The sequence below is a fragment of the Durio zibethinus genome, chromosome 5 (assembly GCF_047325235.1).
Source record: "Durio zibethinus cultivar Kanyao isolate XHJ-2024 chromosome 5, ASM4732523v1, whole genome shotgun sequence".
Classification (NCBI taxonomy): domain Eukaryota; kingdom Viridiplantae; phylum Streptophyta; class Magnoliopsida; order Malvales; family Malvaceae; genus Durio; species Durio zibethinus.
Window position 1 is genome coordinate 29,126,827 of NC_143166.1, and position 26,571 is coordinate 29,153,397.

Consider the following 26,571-nt stretch of genomic DNA (forward strand, 5'->3'; position numbering starts at 1 on the left):
ATCCGTTTCAAAATGTTACCAATTAATTTAACACGATCTTATTTTTTTTTCTTGTTCATATAATCTTTTATTTAATGTTTTAATATTTTTATTTACTATTTGAATATTAGAAAATTTCTAAGTTATCTCATACACTTTTAGTATAACTTTAAAAATTTCATTACTTCAAGAAAATTTAAAGAAATCGTTTATTTATTTAAAAGAAATCTATCGTCAAATTTATTTTAATATTTAAAAAATAAAATAGATCATATTTTTTTATGCCAACACTTTCGGTACAATTAAAATATTTTGAGAAATTTTAAAATATTTTTAACACTTTTAAAATATTTTAAAAAATTTTCTTTTATGAATATTTTTAATAAAATCACCACTTGTGATTTTATTTTAATTTTATCAATTTTTTAATTTTATTTATTATTCTTGTTTATAACTTGAAATTTTGTTTTTATCATTTCATTTTAATTTGCTTTATTTTTTGTTTTAAAAGTATTTAGGAGAAATTGATAGTTTTAACTTTTTCTAAGTTTATTTTTCTATATTTATTTTAAATAAGTTTCAACTAAAAAATTTTATTTTTTACACAAAAATTTTCTAAATATTTTCCATCATTTATTTTATTTTCCCTATCAAAATTCACACATAAATAAAATAAAAATCACAAATAAAGAAATAACAATAATAAAAATATGTAAAATTGGAGAAACGAATAAAAAATTATGAAAAAAATATAAAAAATGCCCTTAATCAAAACGATCAATGGTCCAAATGGTGGTTCAATTGGTTTGATAAGGTTCGGAGGGTTTTTTCATGGTTTGTAGTGATTCTGGGGGTTCAGAAACAACTCAGTTGATTTTTTTGTTGTTCAACCTGGTTTTAAAAATGTTTGACGACGATTTAGATCAATTCGCAGTCAATTCAATGATGGTTCACCTCAATCAATCTAAGCTGGTCAATAGGATAAAGAACTGGGTCAAACGCATGAATCCTAGGTCGAATCAAGTCTATGTATAGATCCCCTACTTTCATAGCAATGTCGTCTTGTTTTTTTTTAACAACTATAAAATTTAAATTTTTTTTCTTTCATTTTTTTCTTCATTCTCTCTCTAAAGGAAAAAATTTTTTTCTCACCCAAAAGAGTTAACTAACCATCATAGATTTTACTATTAGCTTATGTTTTTTCCTCCCAATATTTCACCTTGAACTTCTTTCAACCCCTTCTTTTAAAATCCAACCTCTTTTTTTCCAAAATAAATCTTTATAATCCTAGGTTTGAAATTAAAGGTTTGGCCAAAACCCACCAATATACTAGTCTTTGCCACTACAATCACTGCCCCTATTTGCAATATGTTTTTCCCCACCTCTTAATCTCTTTTTTCCTAAAGTTTGAGGCCATGAATCCACCTAAAGCCCTATAAACTAAAAACCTTAGTTTGATGTTTGTGAAAAATTTTTTTACTGCTATTCCTCTTTTTAGGGATGTTGTTTTTTATTTTTTGGTTATTTTGCTTTTATGGTCTTGAATCTTAACAAGAAAAGAAATGGCTTTTCGATTCCTTGATTTGTAAACTCTGGACTTTCAACTGTCATGAGTTTTGAGTATCTTTTTTTTATGTTTTAGTGGTGGTTGTTTTGATTAAGGCTTAATGTGTGTGCCGACAATGATGAGGTAAGGTATGTGTTTTAAAGCTTTGTTTAAGGTGGTGGTTAGTAGGGTAAGACATGGTGATTAAGTTGGTTTTTAGCTTGGAAGTGAGAGTGATCTTGATAGAAGGTTTTGGTAATGTTGCAAGGACGGGGGAAAGTTTTCAAAATCTGATTATAAGAGATGATAGTGGTTGCAATTGATCTCGGTTTACAAAGATTTTTTTTTGCTTGAATAAATCCCTCTTGATGCATTTTTTGGCTCAAATTATAAAGCCAACTAGGAGTTCTAAATCCTTGAATTTATGGGATTGTGAAAAATTTTGGGTGCTTTAGTTGAAAATAGGATAGTGGCAGGACGATTGAAAGGGTTGAGAAAAAATAAAAAAAAAACTAAAAAATCAAAGTGTTCTGGTTTTAAATAATTTGGTTTGGATTCGAATAAATGACGCCATTAACCCATAAAAAAAATCATATTGGTTTGATTTTTCTTATTTGGATTTTGGAAAACCCAAATTAACCAGAATAAAACCCAAAATGTTAAAATTTGAAAGTGAATAATGGCCCAAAAATCCAATTCAAATTTAAAAGTTTTAAAGCACAACTAAAAAACAATTAACCTTTTGCTACTTATCTTTTTGGTAATTCAAATATCCATTAAAAATTAGAATTAAGTCATTTCCTTTTTCTAATTCTCATTTCCCATGCTATCAACATTACTTTAAACTTAATTGATCGTTCTCTTTCAATCATTCACTCTCATGCCGCTCTTAATGATCTCTTCCCAAGTGTTCTCTTCCCAAGCTTTTACACGACACACCATTACTTTTAATATTTTTTAGTATCAATTTTTCACTCTTTCTTAGCTTCACCTCATGCCTCATACAAAGTCATGGTACCTTTTATTCGTACAATCTAGCACTAAGGAACATCACAGATTTTAAAGGTAAGTCCAAGTTTAGTTAAGATGCTTTAAAAAACTTATAATTTTTAATAATAATTTATTAAAGAAAAATGAAAACCTAACTTTTGTGTGATGTTGTTTCATGTTAGTTTGTGGGAACTTGGAGTTTCTAGTTTTTTTTTTTTTTTTATGTTTTGATTTCTAGTTCTATTTTTTTTCCTTAATTTCCTTTTTATTTTTAAAGTTTCTGTTTTTATCATTATTACTAATATTTGTTACGAGATTCTGTTTGCTTCTTTTTCTTCAATTAAACTCGTCTATGTTTGAAAATTTTTGTTGGTCATATAACTTGTATTATGCTGTCAATTCATTTACTAAAACCATTATCTTATTCAGTTATACATTTATATTAGATTAAATTAAAGGTATTATTTGAGTTTTTTTTTATATATGTAAATATTACTTAAAGTCTCTAAGAACTAGTAATTATTATGTTTATAAAGTCCTTTATTATTTTATATTTTTTTTTCATGATTCTAACTTTTTTTTTGTTTTATATCATCTAAATACCTAGATGGATTCAATAGCATTAAATAACCCCAATAACATTTTGAACCAAAGTGAGTCACATGTCACTTAGAACCTACCACTGGTACTTGAAGTCTATCTTACTGAAGCAGCAACAACAAAAAATATTTTAAAATATGCCATTGTCTCTATTCCAACAAATGGTAAAAAACAACATAGTGGTAAATAGGGATGCTTAACATCTAAGGTATTGGAACACTTTACCGAGTTGCCTTATAAAGATAAAGCTAATCAAAAAGCCTCTTACAACTATTATGGTAAAATCATGAAGTGTCCTAGCATAAATAAAATCACTGTTTTGCCTAACTACATGAATAAATATCCAAAAAACCCTCTGAATAAACTTGATAAGAACTAAAAGACCTTTATGTTTAAAAATCTTTTTGGGATGACATTAGGAATAGTAATGGTTCATTGCTTGTTACGTGAAAATTTGATTAAGAAACATGTAAAAAATATTATGCTAGGATGATCATTTTGGATGAGTTGTCTTTTATCTCCATGCCAGCAGTGGACTCCTACAAAATCCCTAGCAGCAGATGATATCACAAGAGTATCTTCTGCACCCGGCTCAGGAGCCAATGAATCTGTAGCATGTAAAGTATCAGACTTGCTGCCTCCATTTTTATGTTTTGTTTGTTTCTAACGTAGCATGAATCTAGCCTTGAGCTGTTTAATATGTGAATCCTGGTAAACTTATTTGTTACAAACATTTTCTATGGCAGAAGGCTTTATTCGAGGAAGGTCTTATAATATCAGGATGGATGACAAAGTTTTGCTAAGATTTTCCCCTAAGAACTCTGAATCCACTTATTACTTCAGTGATATGGTAAAATCAGTTTTAGGCTATAGCTTCTGTTTCCTTGCATGAATTTGCATCCATTGTTTCTTCTTGTTTTTTTATTTATCTACTCCAATAACAGATAGGTGGGACTCTTACTTTCTTTCATGAAGAAGGAGCTAGAAGATGCCTTGAGGTAACTGCAGATTATGACCAAATTGTGAAACTATTAAAGAAGTGAAGTAATTATGATCTATTGAATGATGCATCTTGAAATTTACTGGAAGAATTGCTATCTTGTCGGTGTCAGTCAAGCTGGAAACTTCTGAGACTATAAACTGGCTTTCTGTTCATCCTTCTAGAAGGAATTCCCCAACAATTACTAAGGTATGCCTTTTCAAATTTTTTGATTCTACAGTGAGTTACATTGGTGGATTCATGAAATAGAGTGGTTCTTATTAATTTATGTAGATTAAACTCAATTACATGCTTGATCTGTTTTGGCATGAAACCCATGATAATTATGTTTTCTAGCTTTCCCTCTATCTTGCTACATGCACGCATTCATGCACTAGTATGCTCGGAAAGTGACATCTTTGCAAATGCTTGTTGTTTGTTAAGAAGCTCTTCATTGCTAGAATCCTTTATCCATTTTTACTCTCGTTTCCTCTGTAGTTTTTTTTCAGATAGTGTTCATTTTCCTTTTAGTTTTTGCTCTTGTATCCTTCAAAAAAGTGCTTTGATTAAGCCCCTTTTCATGATTTTAGTATAACCATTCCTTTATAAAAAAAGGAACTAAAATGAATTTGGCAGTAAAATAATAATTGAGTCTTGAAGTGGTTTATTCTTCTAGTTATGGTTCTTATATTGTTAGTCATTATTCTATTTCTGAGAATGAGCATTGCTTTTGCCTGGGTGCAAGCATTTCATAGAATACATGTATCTGTATCTGGCTTAAAGGTTTCAAACTATTTCTTTAATGATGCTTTTTTGAACCTCGCCGACTCAAGATAAGAAACCTAATGTTTTTCTGCACATTTAGACGTTATAGTAATCTTGTTTATTGATTTTTCTTGTAGGTTCAGAGTGATCATCACGAGGTTGTTGCCGATTTGGTACAGACAAGTTTTCTCTTTTCTATTCCCATGGATGGTCCCATGTCCTTTTCCACTCCTCATGTCTCGGTGCATTGGGCCCTAAGATTTGAATTTTTCACTACTCCAAAGAATATAGACCGTGCCAGGTATGACCATGTGGTACTGCAATAGAATCATTCTAGCTTATCGAAAGAATTTGTTACTAATGGTTGACTTGGTATTGAAGATTTATCAAATGGTTGTATGCTTGTGGGCTATATGCATATGCCATTAATACTTCTTTGCTCTGGCAGCAGCAAAATTTTTTCATAGCTTTTTAGAATACTGTGACACAGTATTAGCAAAAAAGAAGCGATGATCCAACAAAATTTTCTTAACATTTTAATAAAATTATGATAACCTTCCAGCAACTGGGTATATGCAGTTTCAATTTTATGTAGGTCCTCCAAAAATAATTATCCTATTTGTAAATGTTTTTTATATGATTTGTTAGTTGAACTCTGTTGCTTCTGTGTTTATGATAAAAATCTCTTGTAAATTGTTATCTAAATTTGAAAATGTCATTCCAGAGGTTACACTTTGACTCAGAAGTTGAAATGGCTTAAAATTGGTTTAATCAATTCTTAGTTTATTGAAATTTAGAAGATTTCTGCCTTATCTTTTGCCAAATATAATTGTTAAGATGAGCTACAACTTCTTAATTTCGAATTCAGATATGAGCATCCTCTTTTAATGGAAGGTAGAGATAAAAGTGAGTGGGTTCTTCCTATAACTGTTCATGCACCCCCGCCTGGAACTCCAGCTGCCCGCGCACAGAATGAGAGACCTTTCTCTTTAGAGCCATTGTGGGTTCATAGTTGAAGGTAACTTGTTTCGACTTTTTTAGTGGCCGAATTTCTGTAGTAATAAATCTTTCTTGAATCTGTGAAATAATAACCGAATAGCTCAGTCACTCATTTTGTTAGTACTGCTCTAAGGCACATAAAGCTTCCACTGCCATTGAGCAATTTGTAACTAAGCAGTCTCCAACTCCATTACCGCTGCAATGACAGGTGTCGTACCTAATGCCCAACAGTTTCCAACTGATTGAATAGGATTGGAAGGCCCCATTTGATTCTCCAGGGCTTCTGAACTCAGTTTCTCATTTTTAATCTCAGCATTTGTAATATAAGATTTTGATATTCAACTTTTGTCACTCGAAATTGCATATGTGCCGGTTTTTGCATATGTATCAGTCAGTTATTGTTGGGAAGCAGATGGGTTAACGGAAACTTTAGACATATGCTAAATAGTTTTAGAATCTGAAGATATGATATGGTTTGTTCTGTTGAGAATTAGATTTGCACAAAAGAGCTCCCAGTCGAATGGCATAGCATTTGATTGTTGAGTCTTTGAGGTTCAAATTTCACACTCATCGTCACCTGGCTATAAAATATAAATATAAATATAAATGCAGGCAATGTGGAGCAAGGACGCAGTAATGGTTTTTGCATCCAAGTTACCACAATATCAAAAGCCTTTCTCTTCTTTGTCCATAGAGTAGTATTAAGAACAGTGTGCAACCTAAAACAGGAGATAAAATTATGGGAGACGAAGTTGTCTCTTTGATCAAAAGTGAAGGAAATCAAACGTTTAGTTGTTTATTTTGTTCATCTTAAAGTATAAAGAATCCAAGTGGGATTTTTCAAATGTTTAAGATGTTTTTGTCCAATTTTAATTTCATTGTGTATTCATTTGGGAGAACATTATAGCATTTCTTCTCTTGGTTGACATAAAAATCTGATATCAAATAAAATTTGTCTTTTTGGAAGATGTTTTCAAATAGCCCCCAAAAAACTGTAGTTGATTAAAAAGTTTAATGAGATGATAACTATAAACTGTAATTTTAGGCAAATTACCAACAATCGAGCTAACAACTAACACAAAGTAGATGTGCCAAGCAGTAGAGCTACTTCCTAGGTGGAAGTCATGAATCCAAATGTCCCTCATCTATTATGGTTCAATTGCATATATAAATTTCACTAACATTTTTAATTTGTGAGACCTTTTTTAGACAAAATCAGTAGCCTCAATGAACTGAAAATGTTAACACATTGTAAGTTAATATAAATCATGATATCAGGTTTGAGTTCAATTTTAATAGGATTGAGCTTTGAATGTTTAATTATGTTTAAAGACATTTTTATATCACTAAATAATATATTTAATTTAATTTAATTTAAATTATACAATATATTTAAAAATATTAAAATATTAATATAAAAATATTTTTAATAATAATTATTAAATATTAAATAAATAGGAAGATCGTATTAGATTAGGTATAGATCTAAGCATTAAATAAGACAACTGGACCAATCTGACAATTGGAGTCGACACATAAAACAAGTATTCTGGTATTTAAGAACCAGTCTTAAATTGGACATCATTGGTGGCCCAAGTTTAGGACTAAAAAGATGGGCTAGCCAACTAAAAATATGAGCTAGCGAGAGCCTAAATCTTCTTCATTGGGCCTATGAGTCAATCCAACCACCAGCTGGGTCTCATTAAAAGATAGTCCAATATCCCACCAGGGATTCCCCAGGATGGAGCCAATGGTGCATATGTGACACGTGCAATTCAACCGCTTCAGAGGAAAAAGTACAAGGCGAGATATCTGCAGCAGTTGCGAACATGCAAAAGCCCTAACCCCACTGCTTCTTTGGCAAGCGTTTAGCATTTAGACTTCAATCGTTTTTATAAAAAAAATATATATAAACGACATTTTACCTGGAGTGCTTTCTCGCTTCAAAACCCTTAACCCCCAAAATCTCGAAAGCAGTAGGGTTTTGTAACTTCCGCAAAGGCCGCTGTTTTTTCTCTAACACAATCGAAACGATCCAAACTCCGGCTTCAATCTCTTTCATCTATGGGAAAATCAAGCAAGAAATCAACCCTCAAAGTACTTTTCTTTTTTCACTTTTTTAAACTCTCTAAATAATTTTCTCCAGTTGGCTTTGTCGGCTTCTTTTTAATCCCTTTTATTTTTATTTTGGTTTGATTTTGTGTTTTCTTTTCTCTTTTATAGATTGAAGCAGCTCCTGCTGTAGCTCCTTCTCAGTCTGGAAAGAAAGGTATACATTTTTTTTTTGTTTTGAATTTTAAATCTTTTTCTTTATAGAATGTGTGATTAAGGTTCAAAATTTACAAATTGATTTGCATTGTAGGGGAACCACTTGCTTATGGTTTTCATTGTTCTTTGTGTGGTTTTTTTTTTTTTTTTCAATTTTTTATGATTATATAGGCAAGAGAGAAGCTGAAGAAACTCTTGAAAAACAAGTGGCTGTGAAAGAGCAGAAGAAAAACGATGGGGTAGCACAGGCCATTGTAAAGAAGAAGGTTGAAGCCAAGACCCAAAAGAAGAAGAAAGATGAAACTAGTAGCTCTTCCGATGACTCTTCTGATTCCGAGGATGTATGCAAAAAGCTACCGTTTCTTTCATTCTACTTCATTTGTTGGTCTTAATTTTGATTTATGCTAATAGTGCACTTTTTTATTCATGTTCTGTTTTGTGTCTGTTCCTTTCGTTCTGTCACTGCATTAACTTATTTATATATGTATTTAAGTGTTGGTTCTTAATTCTCTTAATTATCTAGGTAACATGTTCACAAGATGACAAAATGAAGAATGTGGAGGCATGTCTGTATCTGCTTACCCTATTTTGATGTTATTTTTTTGGCTCAGGAACTTGTGCCCCAGAGGAAACATTCAGCTATTGCCAAGAATGGCTCTGTTCCTGCAAAGAAAGCAAAACAAGCTAGCAGTTCAGATTCTTCTGAGTCTAGTAGTGAGGAAGATTCGTCCTCTGATCAAGTGAGTATTATGCTAATGCGTATAATATTTGCCTGGTTGCATGTGGTCTTTTGTATGATTGTTAATGTTCAATTTTTTCCCAGGAAGCTCCTGCTCAGAATAAAAAACATGTAGTTGCTAAAAATGGTGCAGTTCCAGCTGCTAAGACAGTAAAAGCTGATAGCAGTTCAGATTCTTCTTCTGATGATGATTCTGATGAGGATGATGTGAGTATTGAATTGAGGCTAATGCTGGACAGAACACAATAATAACTATGCAAGCTAATAACTTGATATTTGATGTTGAATTTTGATTTAGGAGCCTGCTGCAAAAATGAAAGTAGCAGCAGTGGTTAAAAGGGGCTCTGCACCTGTTCAGAAAGGAAAGTCCTCCAGCAGTTCAGATTCTTCTTCTGATGATGACTCTGATGACGATGATGTTAGTATTGAATTGAGGCTGATGCTGGACGGAACACAATAATTACTATACAAACTCTTGACTTAATCTTTATTGTTCAATTTTGATATAGGAGCCTGCTGCAAAAATGAAGGTAGCAGCAGTGGTTAAAAATGTCTCTGCACCTGTTAGGAAAGGCAAGTCCTCCAGCAGTTCAGATTCCTCAGATGAAGATGAAGTAAGTGCTTGGTTGTTGAATGAACTTTGCTTTTAAATTTGATTGGGGAACTTTTGTGATTGTAATTTATAAACATAATCTGTTACATGTACAGGAAAAATCAAAGCCAGCCTCTAATAAAGGACCCACTACTGTTCCCAAAAAGGGGTCGAGTGATAGTTCAGAAAGTGACAGCTCTTTGGATGAAGAGGATGTGAGTGTTAAGATGCCAGCAATGTTACCATAATTGGAATATTTAGCAAAGCTTTCTATATTAAGGAAAATATGATCACTGTTGTGCAAACATGTGCCCTGGAAAGCATGTTAAAATTTGGTTTTATAATAGACCTAGACGTCCTTATAAAGTCTACCTTTTTATTGGCATTGAATTATTTATGATGTTTCATGTTGCACTAATTGAATAAATACTTGTATAGGAACCTCCTCGAAAGGATACTTTACCATCATCTGCTTCAAAGACTGTACCTTCAGTGACTACAAAGGGTAAAACCACATCCAGTGATAGCAGCTCTGAGGAGAATTCTGATGAAGAGGTTCAATATCTCATTCATAAAGTTATATTTCTATTTTTTTTACTTGTGTATGTATTTTATTTATTCTGTTGCACTTGACTAGGATGTAAAAAAAGCAACTGCAGTGAAGAAAACATCTGCTCCTACCCCCAAGAAAATTGAGGATTCCATTAATAGCTCCTCTGATGATAGTGATTCTGAGGAAGAAGAGGTGTTCTTTAACTTTTGAATTTGTTAATATGGCAGTTTCAGTTTGGTCATGGTTCTTTGTTTTTTGTTATTCTTATTGTCATTGAATAAATTTTAGCAGAAAGCTGAAGCAAAAGGTGATAAGAAACCTGTTACTGGGAAAACAGCAAAGAAAGAAGAGTCATCTGAAAGTTCCTTAGACTCTGATTCCTCTGAGGATGAGGTAATCTTATGGTCTAAAGTCTGGTGGCACAATTCCTTTTTCTATAAAATCCCAGGGATGAGGAATGAACAATTCTTCTAAGGATGAGGCTTTTTCTGTTACTGTTCGTGTTCTCGTTAAACTTGTACTAATTTGGCATTGCATTAATATCACACTGCAGGCTCCTTCAAACAAAGTTCCAGTTCCTTCAAAAAGGCCACTCCCCACAGCTGGGACAAAACAATCAAAACAGGTTGCTCCTCCTTACTTTTGTGCTTGTAATTGCACTCCGGTTCTTTGGCATTTTTTCCTAGGGGTAGGACAACTCATGATATTATATGTGTAGCTTGAGTTTAAATAAGGATTTAATTGATTCAGGGATTTAATTCTGTAAACATTATCTATGAGGCTTTCAACATCGTGTGAACTGTGACTAAAGAATATTTCTTTTCGTTCTAACTTTCCCTCTCACATTGTAGGAAAGTGATGATAGTGACGATGATAGCTCTGATGAAAGTGAGGATGAACAACCTGCAGCCAAAAAGGTCAAATTTTCTTGATCATCTATGTTTCGCTAGATATTTCTCTGGAATCAATTTACTAAGTTGTCTAATTCTATAAACTGTAGTCCAAGGTTGCTTCAAATAGTGGAAAAGATGCTAAAGTTGTTAAAAAAGTAAGCAGTAGTGAAGAGGAGGAATCTGAAGAATCATCCGATGATGATGAGGAAAGTGACGAAGAAACTCCAAAGAAAAAAGTACGGATCTTTGGAATCACTGTCTTCTGCCTTATACTTTTGGATGGTTGATGTGATGATTGCCTAATGTATTGTAATTATATATTGGAATCAGGAAACAGATGTAGAAATGATGGATGCTACAACACCACAGAAAATTGCTAAGCAGCAGGATTTGAAGTCTGCCAAGAAAGCTGTAAGTTCCAATTTCCCTTTCAATTTCTTTGGAAGCTTACCCCTAATTGCTTGTTTTTGCTCATTTTGTCAAACGGATTGCAATTTCATTAGATTTTTTTTTTTTGGCAGCCCCATACTCCTGCAGCTCCTCAAGTTCAAACTACAGGATCAAAGACACTGTTTGCTGGAAACTTACCTTTTCAAGTTGAACAAGATGATGTGTATGTTTAGGTTCTCGGCTTGCTCTGAATTGATTTTTTTTTTTAATTTTATTTTCATCTGATCAACCTTGTTCTGCAGAAGGAATTTCTTTAAAGATGCTGGTGAGGTTGTGGACATACGATTTTCCACTGATGCTGAAGGGAATTTTAAGGGTTATGGACATGTTGAATTTGCTACCGCAGAGGATGCACAGAAGGTAGATTTCTTCTTTCATTTTGGATTGCACATGGATGTCGGATGTACAAACTAAATTTTTGTTTATGTTTTCTGTAAATAATTGCATGCTTGTGAATATGATGTGGAATAACTATAGGCAACATGTCAATCTTTATTAGAGTAAGGTCTTGTTTAATGAATTTACAATTTCAATTATGAAGAATAAAGGGCTGAAATATAGCATTGAAATCTGTAAGCACTGTATTTGTACTGTAAAACTATTTTATGTTGATGAAAATTAATTACCAAATAGATTTAGATTTTGTAAAAATGGTATGATTTTCTCAAATTGTATGTCAAGTAAATGACAATTCATATTAAAATATTCTATGAATGGTTGCTTAAAATTTGTAACCAAACCTCTTTAAAAATTTTTAACAAATTATCAAATAGCCTTCAAGTGAATTGCAAATGTGTTTGCATTCATACTTCTTTGTTCTTAGGTAAGCAATTGTAAAGTTGCTAGCTAACATCATCATTTATTGCAGGCTCTAGAATTGAATGGTGAATATTTGATGAATCGTTCTATTAGACTTGATTTGGCCCGTGAAAGGGGTGCATATACTCCACGCAGCAGGTGATTTTCTTCTCCTGTCTTCCAATCTGTGAATTGATATTTACTTTTTAACCCCTGATCTTGACGCTGCTAGTCTGTCCTTTGCAGCAATGGAAACAACTCATTCCAGAAAGGTGGAAGAGGCCAGGTTCGAACAATATTTGTCAAGGGGTTTGATCAATCTCTTGGTCAGGATGAGGTTAGTGGTTTGCTTTAAATATTAGTTTTAGTTGCTCTCTCCTCTCGTCTTTGCTTTTGAAATTTTTTTGTATTTATATATTTGCTGTGTCCAAAACATTCTCAGATTAAGAGTTCCTTGGAAGAGCACTTTGGTTCTTGTGGAGAGATTTCTAGGGTGGCAATACCAGTAGATTGGGAGACTGGTGCTGTGAAAGGGTTTGTATCTATTGTTGCTGTGATTTGTGTTCTGAAAATTCCTGTTTTATTGTTTTTAATTCTGTATCTTTCTATTTTTTTTTCACATCAATCATTGAAATTAATACATTGTCCCTTTCATCCACTTCTTTGCTAATTGATTTGTATGTCTAAGATGGAGACTCCTAAGATTGTAGATAAGCTTAGATTTGGTGCTTTTAGCTTAATGCTGGAGAAATAGCTTAGTAGAACTCAGTCAATCACTGCATGTTTGATATGATCTATAGTTATGGTATATGCACTTACCCTGGTTAAAGTCTCCTGAAATATTTAATATTGGACCATCCTTTGAAAATATTTTTTTCCTTGTAATTTTAGGTCATGTTTGATACATAAGATTATGATAAAATAGGATAAGGTGATATTATGAATAAGATTAGATAAAATAATATCATTTTATTTTATGTTTGATGTGTGTAAGGATTAAGATATGATAATTTATTTATTGGTCCAAATTGCCTTTAAAGTTTATACAATTTAAATTATTGATGTAATTTTTAAAAGTATAATAGGATATATAAGTTTAATTCCATGGATTAAAAATAATACTCTCTACTTTGGGAGGATGATAATTATTTTTATAATCTTATTCCTTTAAATTAGATATAAACTAAACATAATAAAGAATAATTATCATACTATCCTATCCATCATCTTATGCATCAAACATGACTTTAGTATCTTGGAAGTACTTTTGTTATTCTTAGTTGTATATCTGATTTGTATTCCATCAATTGTAGTTATGCTTACTTGGATTTCAATGATGGTGATAGTTTCAACAAAGCTCTAGAACTAGATGGATCAGAATTTAATAATTATTCCTTGTCTGTGGATGAGGCAAAACCGAGAGGTGAATTCCGTGATGGTTCTGGCAGTGGAAGAGGTGGTGGCAGGAATGGTGGAAGGAGTGGTGGAAGGAGTGGTGGATGGAGTGGTGGAAGGGATGGTGGTGGCCGTGGTGGTCGTGGTGGCAGACATGGGGCTGGTCGTTTTGGTGGTGCTGGCAGAGGACGTGGAGCACCTAATAAGCCAAACCTTGCAGCTGCTGGCACAGGTATTTACTATTACTGCTTGCTTTGCTTACATTACTTTTTTTCGGTGGTGAGATAAAGTATATCGCAGCTTGTTTTGCTTACATTAATTCATTTTTTGTGCTGAGATTTTGAGTGTAATGAGTACTTGCTACTTACATCAGCTGGAGATAGGTTGGCATCTTATCATGGCTTTCTCATAATATATATTTATATTTTTATATAATGCAGGTAAGAAGACTACTTTCAATGATGAGGACTGAAGTGGGGTGGTAGAATACTCTTTTTCCCCTGCCGTCTGGTCCCTGCTTATGTTGTTAAGCAGTAATTGTTTTTGTTAGATCATATAGTTTTTGGCTTTCAACCTTCATTTTGTCGTCTTAACTTTTGTGTCGTACTTCTTGAAAATTAAATGCCGTTGCTATTTAGATTTTAATTGCTTGCTAATTTATCAGACTTTGCCTTTTGGGTTATATTATAACAATATAATTTTTCTATAATCCTAAATTATATATTAAACAAATATATTACAATTCTGTGTCAGAACTTTAGGGGTCCCAAAGGTGTATAAAGAAAAATATATTAACTGGGTCGGGGCCCATCCTTGAACTCTTTAAGCTATTGTGGAAGCTCATAGGTGTTCTTTACGGGATTTGGAGAGACACACCATATCCATATGGTCCCCGAGAGATCTTGGACCAGTAGCTTTAGATCTGTTATTGGCTTATGAGTTGTATTCTTGATTATTGCCTTGTGTCGGTATTAAGTCGTTGTGCGAAATTTTTAATGTTTTAGATACCCTGCATCATAATATCCTCCAACCAAGTCCGCCTGGACCCATCACCAAAAACAAGTTAAAACTTATAACAAATTCTTGCGGGACCTCCATGTTGACAAATTGGGCAAGTTTCATCGGGAACAGCCTGACCTTCAATATATCATGCGTTCAGGTAACCAAGTACACTTGGATGTAATATTCTATTAAACTAATTAGCTGTTCTTTGTGTTCAACCTTTCTTGAGGTATTGCAGCTTCATTTACCAAGCTCCATATTCATATTTCTCTATAATATAATTACAAAACAATGCTTCTTTAAATTCAAATGTCTGTTTTGAAGACTACGTGCATAAAAGTGACTGAGTTTTTTTTTTTTTTTTCCCAAGTATTAAAAAATCTTAATTCTTTGATAGAGGTACTTTAATTCTTATTTCCTCAAATGAAATATTTTTTACATGTAAGCACCAAGAAAGCCACCAAGCACTTTACTTCACCTTTCATCTGTATTTCTCCTTATTCCTTCTCTCTCTCCGGGAAAAAAAAACATTTTTTGGTCTTTGAAAATGGGCATAGCCCTGTAATAAAGGGGAGAGAGGGAAACTGAGATCCAACTTTAATTTTGATGTTTTTTTAATATTATTTTAACCACGAGATCAAGAAATTGAAGACAAAAAAAAAAAAAAAAAAACTTTTCTTTCGTATTTAAGATCTTAACAATGGACTCCTCTTCCCCATTCTTCTTCTTCTTCCAGTCATGACCTTTGAGTTTCCCATATTTATGCAACATCCAAAGCTCTTTTCTTTATCCTTTTTCTTATAAAATAATCAACAATCTTGTAATAATATAAACATCCTCCCGTTTCGTACAACCCTTCATACAGATCCTTAATTCCGTGGGTAGGATGGAGTCATCCCCAATCTTCTTCTAGAACTGAAATAGGATTATTACAGTTTATTGAATGTGGTACTTTTTCTGCAACTACTGTTGGGCTATAAAGTTAGTTCAAAGCAGACATAGTGATTGGTTTACTTTGGGTATTATTTGGTTTTTGGCTTTTGTTACTTGCTTATTACTTCCAGAAACTTATTATTCTAGCCAAGAACACCGTGTACGCCTCTATTAGCTCCACTACAATTGCCACCAGAATCATCTTTTCAAATTTGTATGAGGCTAAAGCTAAAAACTTGAAAGCTTGGGATCAACAATTTAACAAATCCAAATCAAATAATGAAGTCAATCGCCTCAAAAATATTTATATATATGGTGAAAATTTGGTGGGTCAGGGGAAGGTGTGGATGTTAATTAAGAAATAGTGAAGAAAGTGTGGTTTGGTAGAGTGGCGTAATCGGTCAGAGGGATCTCAAAAAATTGGGTCTATATATACAATAAGACTGGGTTTTTTTTTTAATTTTTTTTCTTTTTTTCTTTTAAACGTTTGCACATAGATAATTAGATAATGTTGTGGCAGTGATGTAGGGGAAAAAAATTAGGAGTACTCTTTAGTTTGGAAAAAGATTTGGAAGTGTCCTACTGTCGGAAAAACCTCTAAAATTGACATATGACAATAGTTCCTTGAGGCCATGTGCTTTGCCATAGATGCTCTTCTGCAGTTTCCCGGTGTCCATTCTGTCGGCTTTAGGGCAAAAAGACCATCAGAATTTACCGGCCATGACAATCCCAAGTTCTTTAATAAGGTTATTTGTGATTTATTTGCCCTTAATGCATTGATGTTGTTCAATTCACTTGCTTCAATTCTTTTTTCTCTCCTTTTCCAATAAGCGGTAAGAAAAATTTCTTTTGCTTCTTATCTACTAAGATCCTTGTATACACTCTATTGTACAGAAGGGAATGGATATGGATATCTTCTTTGGTGTTATAGTATAAAAAAAAGAAGGGAAAGTGACACCATTGTCGTCTTGTTTGAAACTTCTTGTCTATGTAAACTTCAATCCAAACCTAGAAAAAAAATAAGTTTAGATTATCAATCTAAGTTTGATCGCATTTCTCCTTGGTCATGTTTTGTTGCTCTTTGAGCTTTTGGATGTAATTGGTGTGGTTATTTCAATTTTGTCAAAACTATGTGAAAGGAGAGCGCAGAAGGAATATTCAGCATTTTCAACTCCTATAAATGTCAGTATATTTTTTTTCTGACCCTTGTTTGATCTCATATGAAGGCAAATGACAAGTACAATATCTCAATATCAGGTAAAGCCGTTGAAGGATTACGTATAATACCAAACAATAATAATTATTAATTAATAAAAACCAAAGAAAAAATGGAAATATGGAGATGACGGGTGTCGATCCCCGTACCCTCGCATAAAGAGTTGAGTGAATGTTGTAATATCCAGTAAGATTTTGACGCCCCAAACTGCCCGCCTAGCTGTTGATGATAACCAGCCACCACCATTTGGATAAGAAACAATAGATAAAAAAAAAGAAGACAGAGAGCAGAGTGACTGATATAATGGCAATGCCCAATCTTCGAGTGAGTGATTGCTCCAACCTTAAACCTTCCTTAATTTCTCTCTTTGCTCCTCGCCTTCTCCACCGTCCCCTAAACTAACCCAACCCGAGTTTTATCTCCAAAGCTTCTCTCCAGCAACCCCACCATTCTTCTTCTTCTTCTCTGCCAACATTCGTCAACCGAAGACAACTTATATCCCAAGCGGCGTCCATTTCGCTGTCCGTTGCAACTCTCTTGGCTCTCCAACTGCCCGCCTAGTCCAAGGAAGTTTTGTCGGAATGGGAAAGAGTCTACCTTCCCATCGATCCCGGTGTTGTCCTTCTAGACATCGCCTTTGTCCCAGATGACTTAAACCACGGTCTCTCTTCTTTCTTTTACTCATTCATTAATCTAAATTTCAGCTTTTTTGGCTTAATTAATGAAGCTGAGTATTTAATTTCTTTTTATGGTTTTTTTTTTTATAGGATTTTTGCTGGGGACAAGGCAGACTATCATGGAGACAAAAGATGGGGGAAACACAAGGGTTCCACGCTCAATTCCTTCAGCTGAGGATGAAGATTTCAACTGTAGGTTTAACTCTATTAGCTTCAAAGGCAAAGAAGGTTGGATTGTTGGGAAACCTGCAATTTTGTTGTACACTTCAGATGCTGGAGAAAGCTGGGAAAGAATTCCATTAAGTGCTCAACTTCCTGGAGATATGGTCAGCTTACTATCCCATTACATCATAACACCAAGCATTGATGGTGTTCATTCAAACTTGTTTAGCCCATTATTATGCATTTCAAGTAAAGGTACTTGTTAAAATATTATTTTGAAATAGTTGAGCATCCACATTGAAAGCTTATAACTTTTTTTTTTATTGGGGGGCTATTATTGTCAATTTATTTGCAAGCATTTGAACGTTTGTGTGTTGGGATATGGCTAGTCTAAACATCGGTGCTTTAAGTGATTGGGTTAAATCATCTGGATTTGTGCAGGTATATATAAAGGCAACTGGTGAAAAGAGTGCAGAAATGGTAACTGACCATGGTGCAATATATGTTACATCAAACAGGGGCTATAACTGGAGAGCTGCCGTTCAGGAGACTGTCTCAGCTACTCTGAATAGGTATGTGTCTGTTTAAGTTATGTGTAGTGATGTTTCAGATAAGCTTTATTACAAAGGACTTTATATGCATAAACTGTTGAAACAGAAGTTAGAATTTAAAAAGAATTTTTTTTTAAAAAAAAAAGTAAATTAGATCATTGCTTTTATATTCATCTTTAGGTTGATGTGCTGCTCAAGTTTACTAGTATCATCATCGCCCTTTGCAAATTTAAAGGAGCAGTGCACTATTGTAAAGCAAGTTAATGTTCCTTAAACAAATAGGATTGCCGAGAAATTCAGTAGGCAATAAGCCCTTTTCTTTGAAGAACTCTATAAGATTGTTAATTGTATGTAGGGGAAAATGCTTACATTGCTTCATTACTTCTGCAGAACAGTTTCTAGTGGTATTAGTGGGGCAAGTTATTATACAGGAACTTTTAACACTGTGAATCGCTCTCCAGATGGACGATATGTGGTTGTCTCAAGCCGTGGTAACTTTCATCTTACATGGAAGCCTGGACAGGTATAATTCCTTCTGCATAGTTGTTTTCCAGGATTCATAGGGCTTGTCTCTCTTTTAAGATCTTCATACAGTCATACTATATCTATGTAAAGTAACATAGAGTGTTATTGCTATGTCGAAAAAAAGTAACAGGAGAATGCTTACTCATAACCAATATTATTAAAGTTGAAGCTCTATTGCTAGCAATCATGCTTTTATATGTTCTCAGGCACATTATAGAAACCATTGCATCATCTTATTCTTTCCTGCATGTATGAGTACAATTGACTCTTCATTGCCGAGATATGAGGCCTCTTGCTCTTCAGTTTTTATTCTTAATGATCCACATGCTCATTGTAGTGGACTACATTAACTGTGTATTTGGAGCAGAACAATTTGGTATCCTTCTATCTTCTTCTTTTTTTTTTTTTTTTTTTCAGTTTTTACTTTTTATATTCTTTCTTATATGGTAAATACTAATATGTTCTGTTGCTAATCATTACTTTGAGTTTCAATTAAGCATATGCAGCATACTTAATGAGCACTATTTCTTTACAATTTATGGCCATTCTGGCAACCACATAACAGAGCAGTTGCAAGAAGAATACATAATATGGGATGGAGGGTTGATGGTGGCCTTTTGGCTTCTTGTCCGTGGAGGAGGACTTTTTCTTAGCAAAGGCACAGGGGTAAGAAAATTGATGACTTCCCCTATTTTAGTCAGTGTTTAAAATTATCTTCAAGAAATTCTAATAATATGTGCTGAGGATACAATTTCACCAAAACTTATCGATTCGGAGTAGGAATGATAGTTTTCTTTTGAAAAAGCTGTCGACTTTCCAAGGCTGAAAACCTGGGAAAATTTGATCTGGTAAAAGGTGAATAATAATCTAGATTTCCATTCTTAATAGCAATTTCTCATGTTAACATGTGACTTGTACCTTTTTCCTAGGCTTAGAAAGAATACAGAAATGGGAAAATTGAAAAACATTGCAACTATTAAATTTTTTCCTATTAAATTTTAATTAAGGACTTATACTGAAAAAACTAGCATGATTTTTTCCTAAAAGATATAATTGGTCACTGCTGATACCCTGATATAATATCCACTGAACTTGGAATGCAGAATGACTCTGTCATGAATGTAATTGCTTTCTACCTCTACCTTTTGCACCATCTTTAGTGATAAAATCTGAATATTTTCATCTCATATTATTCTTAATGCAAGCCCCTATCAGCTTGTTTGGTTTGTGGTTTTTAAATTGCCACTGACATCTACTTCTCCCTGTCCTTTGTGTTCATTTTAATTTGTGATGTTTCAGCTAACAGAAGATTTTGATGAAGTTCCTATCCAAAGCTGTGGCTTTGGCATTCTCAACGTTGGTTATTGATCAATGGTAACTATTATATCCCTAGATATTTGGTCATATATTTTATCTAATTCTACAGTGTGGCTTCAAGAAGACCTGGATGAGTGATTGCAGCATCCATTTCCTGTGTCACTTATCTAAATATTATGTGCAAACATGTCCATGCATGTTAAATGTTATGTAAATCACATTCATGTTGCATATATTATGCATGTATGTGCACATGTATACTGGCCAGTCCATTGATATGAAATTACTGGCTTAGCACATGATATGGGTGTATCAAGATGATAAGCATGTGATATATCCATCTAGCAAATTACATGAATATTGTTCAGGCATTTCATTCCAAGGCTGCGCCAAATTTTAGTCTAAGGCTTCTTTCTATAGCAATAGAGCTATAGGCTTTTTTTCCTATGAATTTCCAAACTGCATACTAACTGAATTTTGATTGTGCAGGAAGAGGCTTGGGCAGCAGGGGCAGTGGGGTTTTGTTGAGAACTACCAATGGTGGGAAGAGTTGGACCCGTGACAAGGCAGCTGATAATATTGCTGCAAATCTATACTCAGTGAAGTAAATCCAATCTTACTAAAAGCTTGACTACTTTCGTTTTCCTAATTTTTGTCCAAATGTGCATCATTTCAGGGTTAACTTGCTACTGCTCTTATCATTAAGATCTGCCATGTTCCTTTTGGTAGCTAATATTGGAACTTGTTAAATTCATGGTTCCTATTAAACTTAAATCCATGAGGCATGATGAAGTAAAACATGACTTCCAAAAAACCTTCCCCATATAAACAAAGCCAAAAATACCTTGGCCTTCTCCTCTGTTTTCTCTTATATTTAGTTTTTATTCCATTTTTTTATTATTAAATGAAGGCAAACCTACCTTCTAACTTGACGTATAGTCAACTTAGCTTAGTTATGGCTTAATGGTGGCCTACCTGTTCTAATCCAATAAGCATTATTCACAGAATAAGCTTACAGTGTACTTTATGAATGCCTACCCCTGCAATTGTTCATATCTTTAAAACTGAATTACTATTAAAAAACCAAAAAAAGAAGGCAATATTTTCCGTACAATGCTTTTATTTTCCCTAAATCTTTAAGCTTCATAACTTTAAAGGCAATTGATATGTAAATCCTTCTATGCAGGTTTATTAATGAAAAGAAGGGATTTGTGCTTGGAAATGATGGTGTCTTGCTTCGGTATCTCAGATAAAACTATAATCTGTACATTGTAACCAAATTGCAAAATCTATTTACCTTTTGAACATAATTTTTCTGCTTTTATATCGTTTATATCATGAATTCTAACAATTCAACTCAAAGTGTTTCCCCGGGAAATCAAATTCACAGGTTCATGGTAAACATTTTGGTGTAGAAAACGTTGGAATTGGCACCAGACTAATGGCATTTGTGTTTGTGCAGGTATTCAACAAATGCTTGCAATTTTGTATAGCAGATGATTTGCACACTACTTTCATGGTAGTGATTTATAGAATGAAAAAGAAATCCGTCAATGCGATTACATTCTTTTGTTGTTGGTGAATGTGATTATGTATTTACTATATCCATTAGAGATTACATTCTGTTGTTGTTGGTGAATGTGATTACATTCTTTTGTTGTTGGTGAATGTATTTACTATAACTATCAAGTGAGAATCCATTAAAAAAAATAGCATACCATGTTTTTCAAATAGATTTTGCATGGTGGTAGTTTTCATGACTTGGATAACTCTTTCAAGTTTCAACACTACCTTATATTCTTCAACAAGTTGGCAAATTCCACTCCTCACACACCGCTGTTGGCGTGTTACTCCTTGGGTTGGCTAAGTAAAACCAATTCCTTGTTTAATTCATATATATTTTTTAAAATTTTTAATCCATTTTTAAATTCCTCTACCCTTACTGAAAAAAATTATCAACACACAAAAATTGTAACACTCAATTGCACATCTATTGTCTAAAAGTCTCACATAATAAAATAATTAATCAAGTCAACAATACTAACTTAAAAAAAAAAAAAAACCAATTTAGTAAAACAAAAACTTTTATCCTGTTTGAATAAAATGGGTGAATAAAAATAAATTAGAGACAATCTTTTTTTCTTTTTTTTTTTTAAATGTGACAATGTAAAACAAAGTACTATTTTATTTTAATATTATTTTTTCATTTTATCTTGTACGTAAAAAAGAAAAAAATGACAGCCAAATTGATGAAGACGACCGACATTACATATGGGGTAGGCATAGGGAACTGAGTTTCGGTGGGAACACTCCTACGCCAGTTGTTTCCCAAATAACTAATCAACTTTCCCCTAATTCTTTTTTGGGTCAAAACTTTACAACTCTTTTTAAAAATTTTTTTATCCCCACTGTTTTTATTTTTATAGTATTATTTCAATTATTTTCTTTTTTTTTTTAGTTGAAATAATAATTTTGTTGATAATTATTATTATGCCTCATCCCCCAGAACTTGAAGGCTCCTTGTTACTCTTTTTCCTGAAAACAGACAAGAGGATCTTTCACCCAGTTGTCCCGGAACACTGGAGGGAACGCCCGATCTATCTAACTGCTAGCTTAATTGCCTATCGCACCTCCTTTCTCTTTAGATCTACGTTTTTTTCTTTTTTTTTTTTAACTATTTCTTTTTTACTTAAAAATTGTAATTTTTTTATTTATTTCGATTCGGTCGACAAGGGATCAATTCGTTAAGAATTTCGATTCCACCAAAAAAGAAGAAGAATCGAAGAGTCAAATAGAGTGGACAGATGAAATTAGGGTAAAAAATTAGGGTTTTTTTTAACGGAAACGGAAGGATATGCTGATGGAAAGAGAGAGGCGGAACAGCATTGCAGATGGAGATTGCAGTTACAATACCAATGGCTATTATAGTAATTTTTGCAATGATTATAGTGTTTTAGACAAAGAAAAGAATCAAAGTTTGCCCGCTGCCGGTTTTATTGAACATCCCGTGTCCCGGTTCGATACTCTCGCTGGTGTCGCCATCAAATACGGCGTTGAGGTAACTATATCATCCGTTTTTCTTTAATTGATAATTTAGGATTCTCAATCGTTTTCTCCTTCTGTAAATCATACCATAAATTTTTTGTGTGCTGTTTTTTCTACTTGAAAATGAGCATGTTGGTATATTTTGGGAAGGTGGTTGGGGAAACTGACCAATGGTGATATCAGAGTTGAATCTAATTATGTATGGTAGTGTTTTTTTTTTATTTTTTATTGTTTATGGTCTGCAGAGGTATTGACAAATTGTTGTTGTTGTGGGTGTGAAATAATCAGGTAGCTGACATAAAAAAGATGAATGGTCTGGTTACGGATCTTCAAATGTTTGCTCTTAAGTCACTCCAGATCCCTTTACCTGGCCGGCATCCCCCATCGCCATGCTTTTCAAATGGTTCCGAAACTCCGGGGTATTTCGTCCTTACTAATACTAATGGTCTTGTTCTTTTTTTTTATTTATTCGTGAACGTTACTTAACCTCTCTTAACTTCTGCACTAAGATAATTGCTAAAATAATATGCATTTTCATATTTGCACCTGTGTATGTTAAACTCCATAACTTAAGAGTGCAATTTGGAAGAATTTGTCAAAAAATCAAAACTCAAGAGGAAAGATGGGTTGGTTGTAATGGTCAGTAAGTCATGCTTTATAGTATCGCTTTCTTATGATTATGACTTGAATTGTTCTATTTGGGTATGCCTTTTTCTTACGATTGATGCACTTTTTATTTGTTTCTTTATATATGTAGTAATGTAGTAAGAACCTTAAATTAGATCATCTTGATACTAAACATAATTAGGTGCATTCACTTATTACATCCTTTTTTTTTTGTTCATTAAGAAATTCTCGCCCTCTGCTGTATTCTTAATGCATTGAGAACAAACTTTATTCCTTGTGTCATAAAACTTCTATCAAACACATTATTGCTAAACCATTTGAATAAGTAATATTTAAGGATTTATTAAATCTTTTCATTCCAACTAACATTGTCTTTTAATAGTTTGTAATTTTTGAAGGTATTGATCTTCACATCAGAACTGATAAGGAATGCTTTCTAATCCAACAAACTTTTTCTTGTTCGAACAAACTGGTATTTGCATGCAAAAATCACAATCTGTATTTCAATTACATCATAGTAAGTGCTTTTGAGAATGTTGGACGATGGTGCTCGTTCAAATTTGAAATCTAGGATTTTAATGGGGATCCTGGTTAGCCTATAAATGCGTTTTTTCCTATGTTGTTTCCTTACTATAGCAGTACTTTTTAATTTTCCTTTATGATGTGTATAGTTCTAGAGAGGAGATATCCAGTAGCCTTAGACTTGCTATTTTATGTGAGGAAACATTAATGTATTAGCTGTTATCCTGTAGTTGATTTCTGGTCTGTAGTGTTAGCTGGTTTCCCTGGTGCAAAATTAATGTGTTTTGCTGGTTATTGTAGCAGAGGGTTTTCATGTATAGCCACCTCTTAATGGAACTGCAATTCTGCATTCTTCTGAAAAATGCATGCTTGGACTCTTCATTTGTTGCTAGATGTAAAAATTCTATATTCTGGGTGGACATTGTTTCCAATGGTAATTATCCTTTAGATTTGACACTCTAGGGCACACTAAGAAGTGCTATCTAAGGAGTCAGTTCTTAAGAAATTGATAATCAATGTTTCAGTGAGTTGCTTAAGAATGTGTGAAGTTCTTACTAATTTCTCTCACCTTTAAAATTCTGCAAGATAGATCTCTGATCTCTGTGGCTCTTGATTCTGATTGGTTGTTTAAATTGAGCTCACTATGTGTGACAATTCTTTGCAGACAAAGCAGTGCCAACCAAACCCCAGCCCAACATTTTCCTCCTGATTTGCTTGACTCATTCCAGTCTTTGAGACTGAAGACTCCTCCTCGAAGGGTCTCCCCAGCCATGAGCTCGTTACAAGGTTACTATGGCCTTAAACCAACAGAAGGAAAGAAGATATCTGAAGGTTTTGAGATGTCAGTATACAGGAAAGGAGAAGCTCACTATCTGGAGGATGGTACATTCCTTAAACCCTCCTCTGCTTCCAACCCATCTTTGAAGCTTCATCAGAAGTGTAGAAGCGTAGCTAATGGATTTTTAGATGAGAATGGTGAAGTTGTAGCTGAGATAATGTCTGCTGGAGAAGCTAGAGAAGGTGAACCTGATAAGTCAAATGAGAAACTGATTAGAAGACGGCAGAAATCTGAGGCCGACTTTACTGCTCATACCCCTGAAAGACTGTTGAAGGAGGATAACGCCAGCGGGGGAGGATTTTCAACAATAACAGCGAAAGGCTTGGCGCTAAGATCCAAAGCAGCAAGCCGCACTAATTCAGGAGCCGATGCCGAGGTCTCTGGGTTCAATCCCACACCATCAGTTCTTGGAGATGACTGCATGGTTGATGGATTTTCTGTAGTGAGGAAGTCATCGAGCACATCGAGTTTGCAAGATCAGGACAGTAGTAATTTGTCATCCCTCTGGCCAGCGACCAAATGGAGTTTGAAGCCTGATTTACAAACACTGTCCACTGTAGGCATTACAAGACCTATTTTTGATGGATTGCCAAAACCAATGTCCGGTCGTAAAAACAAAGCGGCGCTTGATTAGCTCCCCTTTGACTGCATCATATTCCCAATTTACATATCAGATTTGGACCACAACTTGTGAGTACCCCAATTCTTGGCTCTTTGAGGAGTATATAGATAGAAAAAGAATTTAAGGAAAAAAAAAGTCCAATAATATTGTAGTTTCCCTTAGTTTATTTAAAATTTGTCAATATATATGTAATTTGTGTAATATATTATTGTTTCACTTCACTTTTAACCATTTTTTCATTGAAAGGTATGTGTGATTGCTGGTCCTGTTTCTTTGAATGTTTTCAGACTGATTGTATTTACTTTGCAAACAATCGTCGACCTAATGCGTTAAATAAAATTAAACAAATGAATTTATATGTCAAAATATTCAAACTCTTCCGACTACTCTCAGGGCCATTCAAATCAATTTTTTATTTTTATTTTTACTTTTTTTATTTTGTTTTAAGCATTAAGCCCATCCATCTAATTTCTAAACACTCATCATGTATAATTTTCCACTTAAGCGCACATACCTAAAAGATTCTCAAATAAAAAAATTTTGCGGCAAAACTTTATGCCTATGGTTTCATAGAAGTACTGATTTTAGCCAGGAAGCTTCTTAAATCACAGAAATTAATTCCAGAAGCATCAATTAATCATCAAAGAAATTAATTCCATGTAATTGGAGGACAGCAGCAATTATAATCATCAAAGAGCTTAACACCTCTAATCGTAATTGGAACCCTTATCTTTGCTCTCTTTGCTGTCTTTGGTTTCATTAGCAACAGCATCAGTGACCAGAACCTTAGGCCTTTGATCAATAACTTCATCAATTAGCCCAAACTTTTTAGCTTCTTAAGGGGTCATAAAATAATCCCTATCCATATTCTTCTCTGAATGACATCAACTGATTGCTCCGCGTGCTTCCAATACAAAGCAGTCAAGGAGTTCCGAACGCGAACAATCTGCTTAGTGTGAATGGTTATACTGTATCCACCAGAAGGCTG

The 26,571-nt window shown here is 33.7% G+C and overlaps 3 protein-coding genes and 1 pseudogene across 6 annotated transcripts; all 4 read left to right on the forward strand.

Moving 5' to 3' along the window:
- The first annotated feature begins 3,474 nt into the window (after positions 1-3,474).
- LOC111281616 (uncharacterized) lies at positions 3,475-6,239 on the forward strand. The gene is made up of 6 exons (XM_089761498.1): positions 3,475-3,732; positions 3,865-3,965; positions 4,060-4,119; positions 4,233-4,304; positions 4,997-5,160; positions 5,728-6,239. The coding sequence occupies exons 1-6, from the start codon at positions 3,618-3,620 to the stop codon at positions 5,873-5,875; spliced, it is 660 nt and encodes a 219-aa protein (XP_089617624.1). The 5' UTR covers positions 3,475-3,617; the 3' UTR covers positions 5,876-6,239.
- A 1,559-nt stretch (positions 6,240-7,798) lies between these two features.
- Positions 7,799-14,191, forward strand: LOC111282328 (uncharacterized). 3 transcript variants are annotated; one of them, XM_022870364.2, is made up of 22 exons: positions 7,799-7,955; positions 8,082-8,127; positions 8,298-8,467; positions 8,738-8,866; positions 8,950-9,072; positions 9,164-9,283; positions 9,375-9,479; positions 9,574-9,672; positions 9,896-10,012; positions 10,095-10,202; positions 10,299-10,403; positions 10,564-10,635; positions 10,862-10,927; positions 11,011-11,139; positions 11,234-11,314; positions 11,425-11,516; positions 11,596-11,713; positions 12,222-12,310; positions 12,398-12,488; positions 12,594-12,685; positions 13,465-13,778; positions 13,987-14,191. In XM_022870364.2, the coding sequence occupies exons 1-22, from the start codon at positions 7,923-7,925 to the stop codon at positions 14,016-14,018; spliced, it is 2,331 nt and encodes a 776-aa protein (XP_022726099.2). In that variant the 5' UTR covers positions 7,799-7,922; the 3' UTR covers positions 14,019-14,191. The 3 variants fall into 3 exon arrangements, with proteins under 3 accessions (XP_022726099.2, XP_022726100.2, XP_022726101.2); XM_022870365.2 differs by having other exon boundaries at positions 10,302-10,403; XM_022870366.2 differs by lacking the exon at positions 9,164-9,283.
- A 148-nt stretch (positions 14,192-14,339) lies between these two features.
- On the forward strand, positions 14,340-21,327 carry LOC111283180 (photosystem II stability/assembly factor HCF136, chloroplastic-like; annotated as a pseudogene). The gene is made up of 9 exons (XR_016342238.1): positions 14,340-17,358; positions 17,465-17,700; positions 17,978-18,108; positions 18,478-18,610; positions 18,950-18,988; positions 19,178-19,278; positions 19,912-19,986; positions 20,419-20,528; positions 21,116-21,327. The product of XR_016342238.1 is annotated as a photosystem II stability/assembly factor HCF136, chloroplastic-like (transcript).
- Positions 21,328-22,383: 1,056 nt separating this feature from the next.
- Positions 22,384-25,861, forward strand: LOC111282041 (uncharacterized). The gene is made up of 3 exons (XM_022869947.2): positions 22,384-22,987; positions 23,263-23,393; positions 24,788-25,861. The coding sequence occupies exons 1-3, from the start codon at positions 22,784-22,786 to the stop codon at positions 25,593-25,595; spliced, it is 1,143 nt and encodes a 380-aa protein (XP_022725682.2). The 5' UTR covers positions 22,384-22,783; the 3' UTR covers positions 25,596-25,861.
- Positions 25,862-26,571: the final 710 nt, after the last annotated feature.

Bases quoted from the DNA above. Each gene is read 5' to 3' on its own strand.
- LOC111281616 (XM_089761498.1), top strand. From the start codon at position 3,618: ATGAGTTGTCTTTTATCTCCATGCCAGCAGTGGACTCCTACAAAATCC. The intron at 3,733-3,864 runs GTAAAGTATCAG...CTATGGCAGAAG, and splicing joins AGCCAATGAATCTGTAGCAT to GCTTTATTCGAGGAAGGTCT. The intron at 4,120-4,232 runs GCAGATTATGAC...GTGTCAGTCAAG, and splicing joins GAAGATGCCTTGAGGTAACT to CTGGAAACTTCTGAGACTAT.
- LOC111282328 (XM_022870364.2), top strand. From the start codon at position 7,923: ATGGGAAAATCAAGCAAGAAATCAACCCTCAAA. The intron at 11,714-12,221 runs GTAGATTTCTTC...CATTTATTGCAG, and splicing joins CCGCAGAGGATGCACAGAAG to GCTCTAGAATTGAATGGTGA. The intron at 12,686-13,464 runs GTTTGTATCTAT...CATCAATTGTAG, and splicing joins GAGACTGGTGCTGTGAAAGG to TTATGCTTACTTGGATTTCA.
- LOC111282041 (XM_022869947.2), top strand. From the start codon at position 22,784: ATGCTGATGGAAAGAGAGAGGCGGAACAGCATTGCAGATGGAGATTGC. The intron at 22,988-23,262 runs GTAACTATATCA...TGAAATAATCAG, and splicing joins CCATCAAATACGGCGTTGAG to GTAGCTGACATAAAAAAGAT. The intron at 23,394-24,787 runs GTATTTCGTCCT...AATTCTTTGCAG, and splicing joins AATGGTTCCGAAACTCCGGG to ACAAAGCAGTGCCAACCAAA.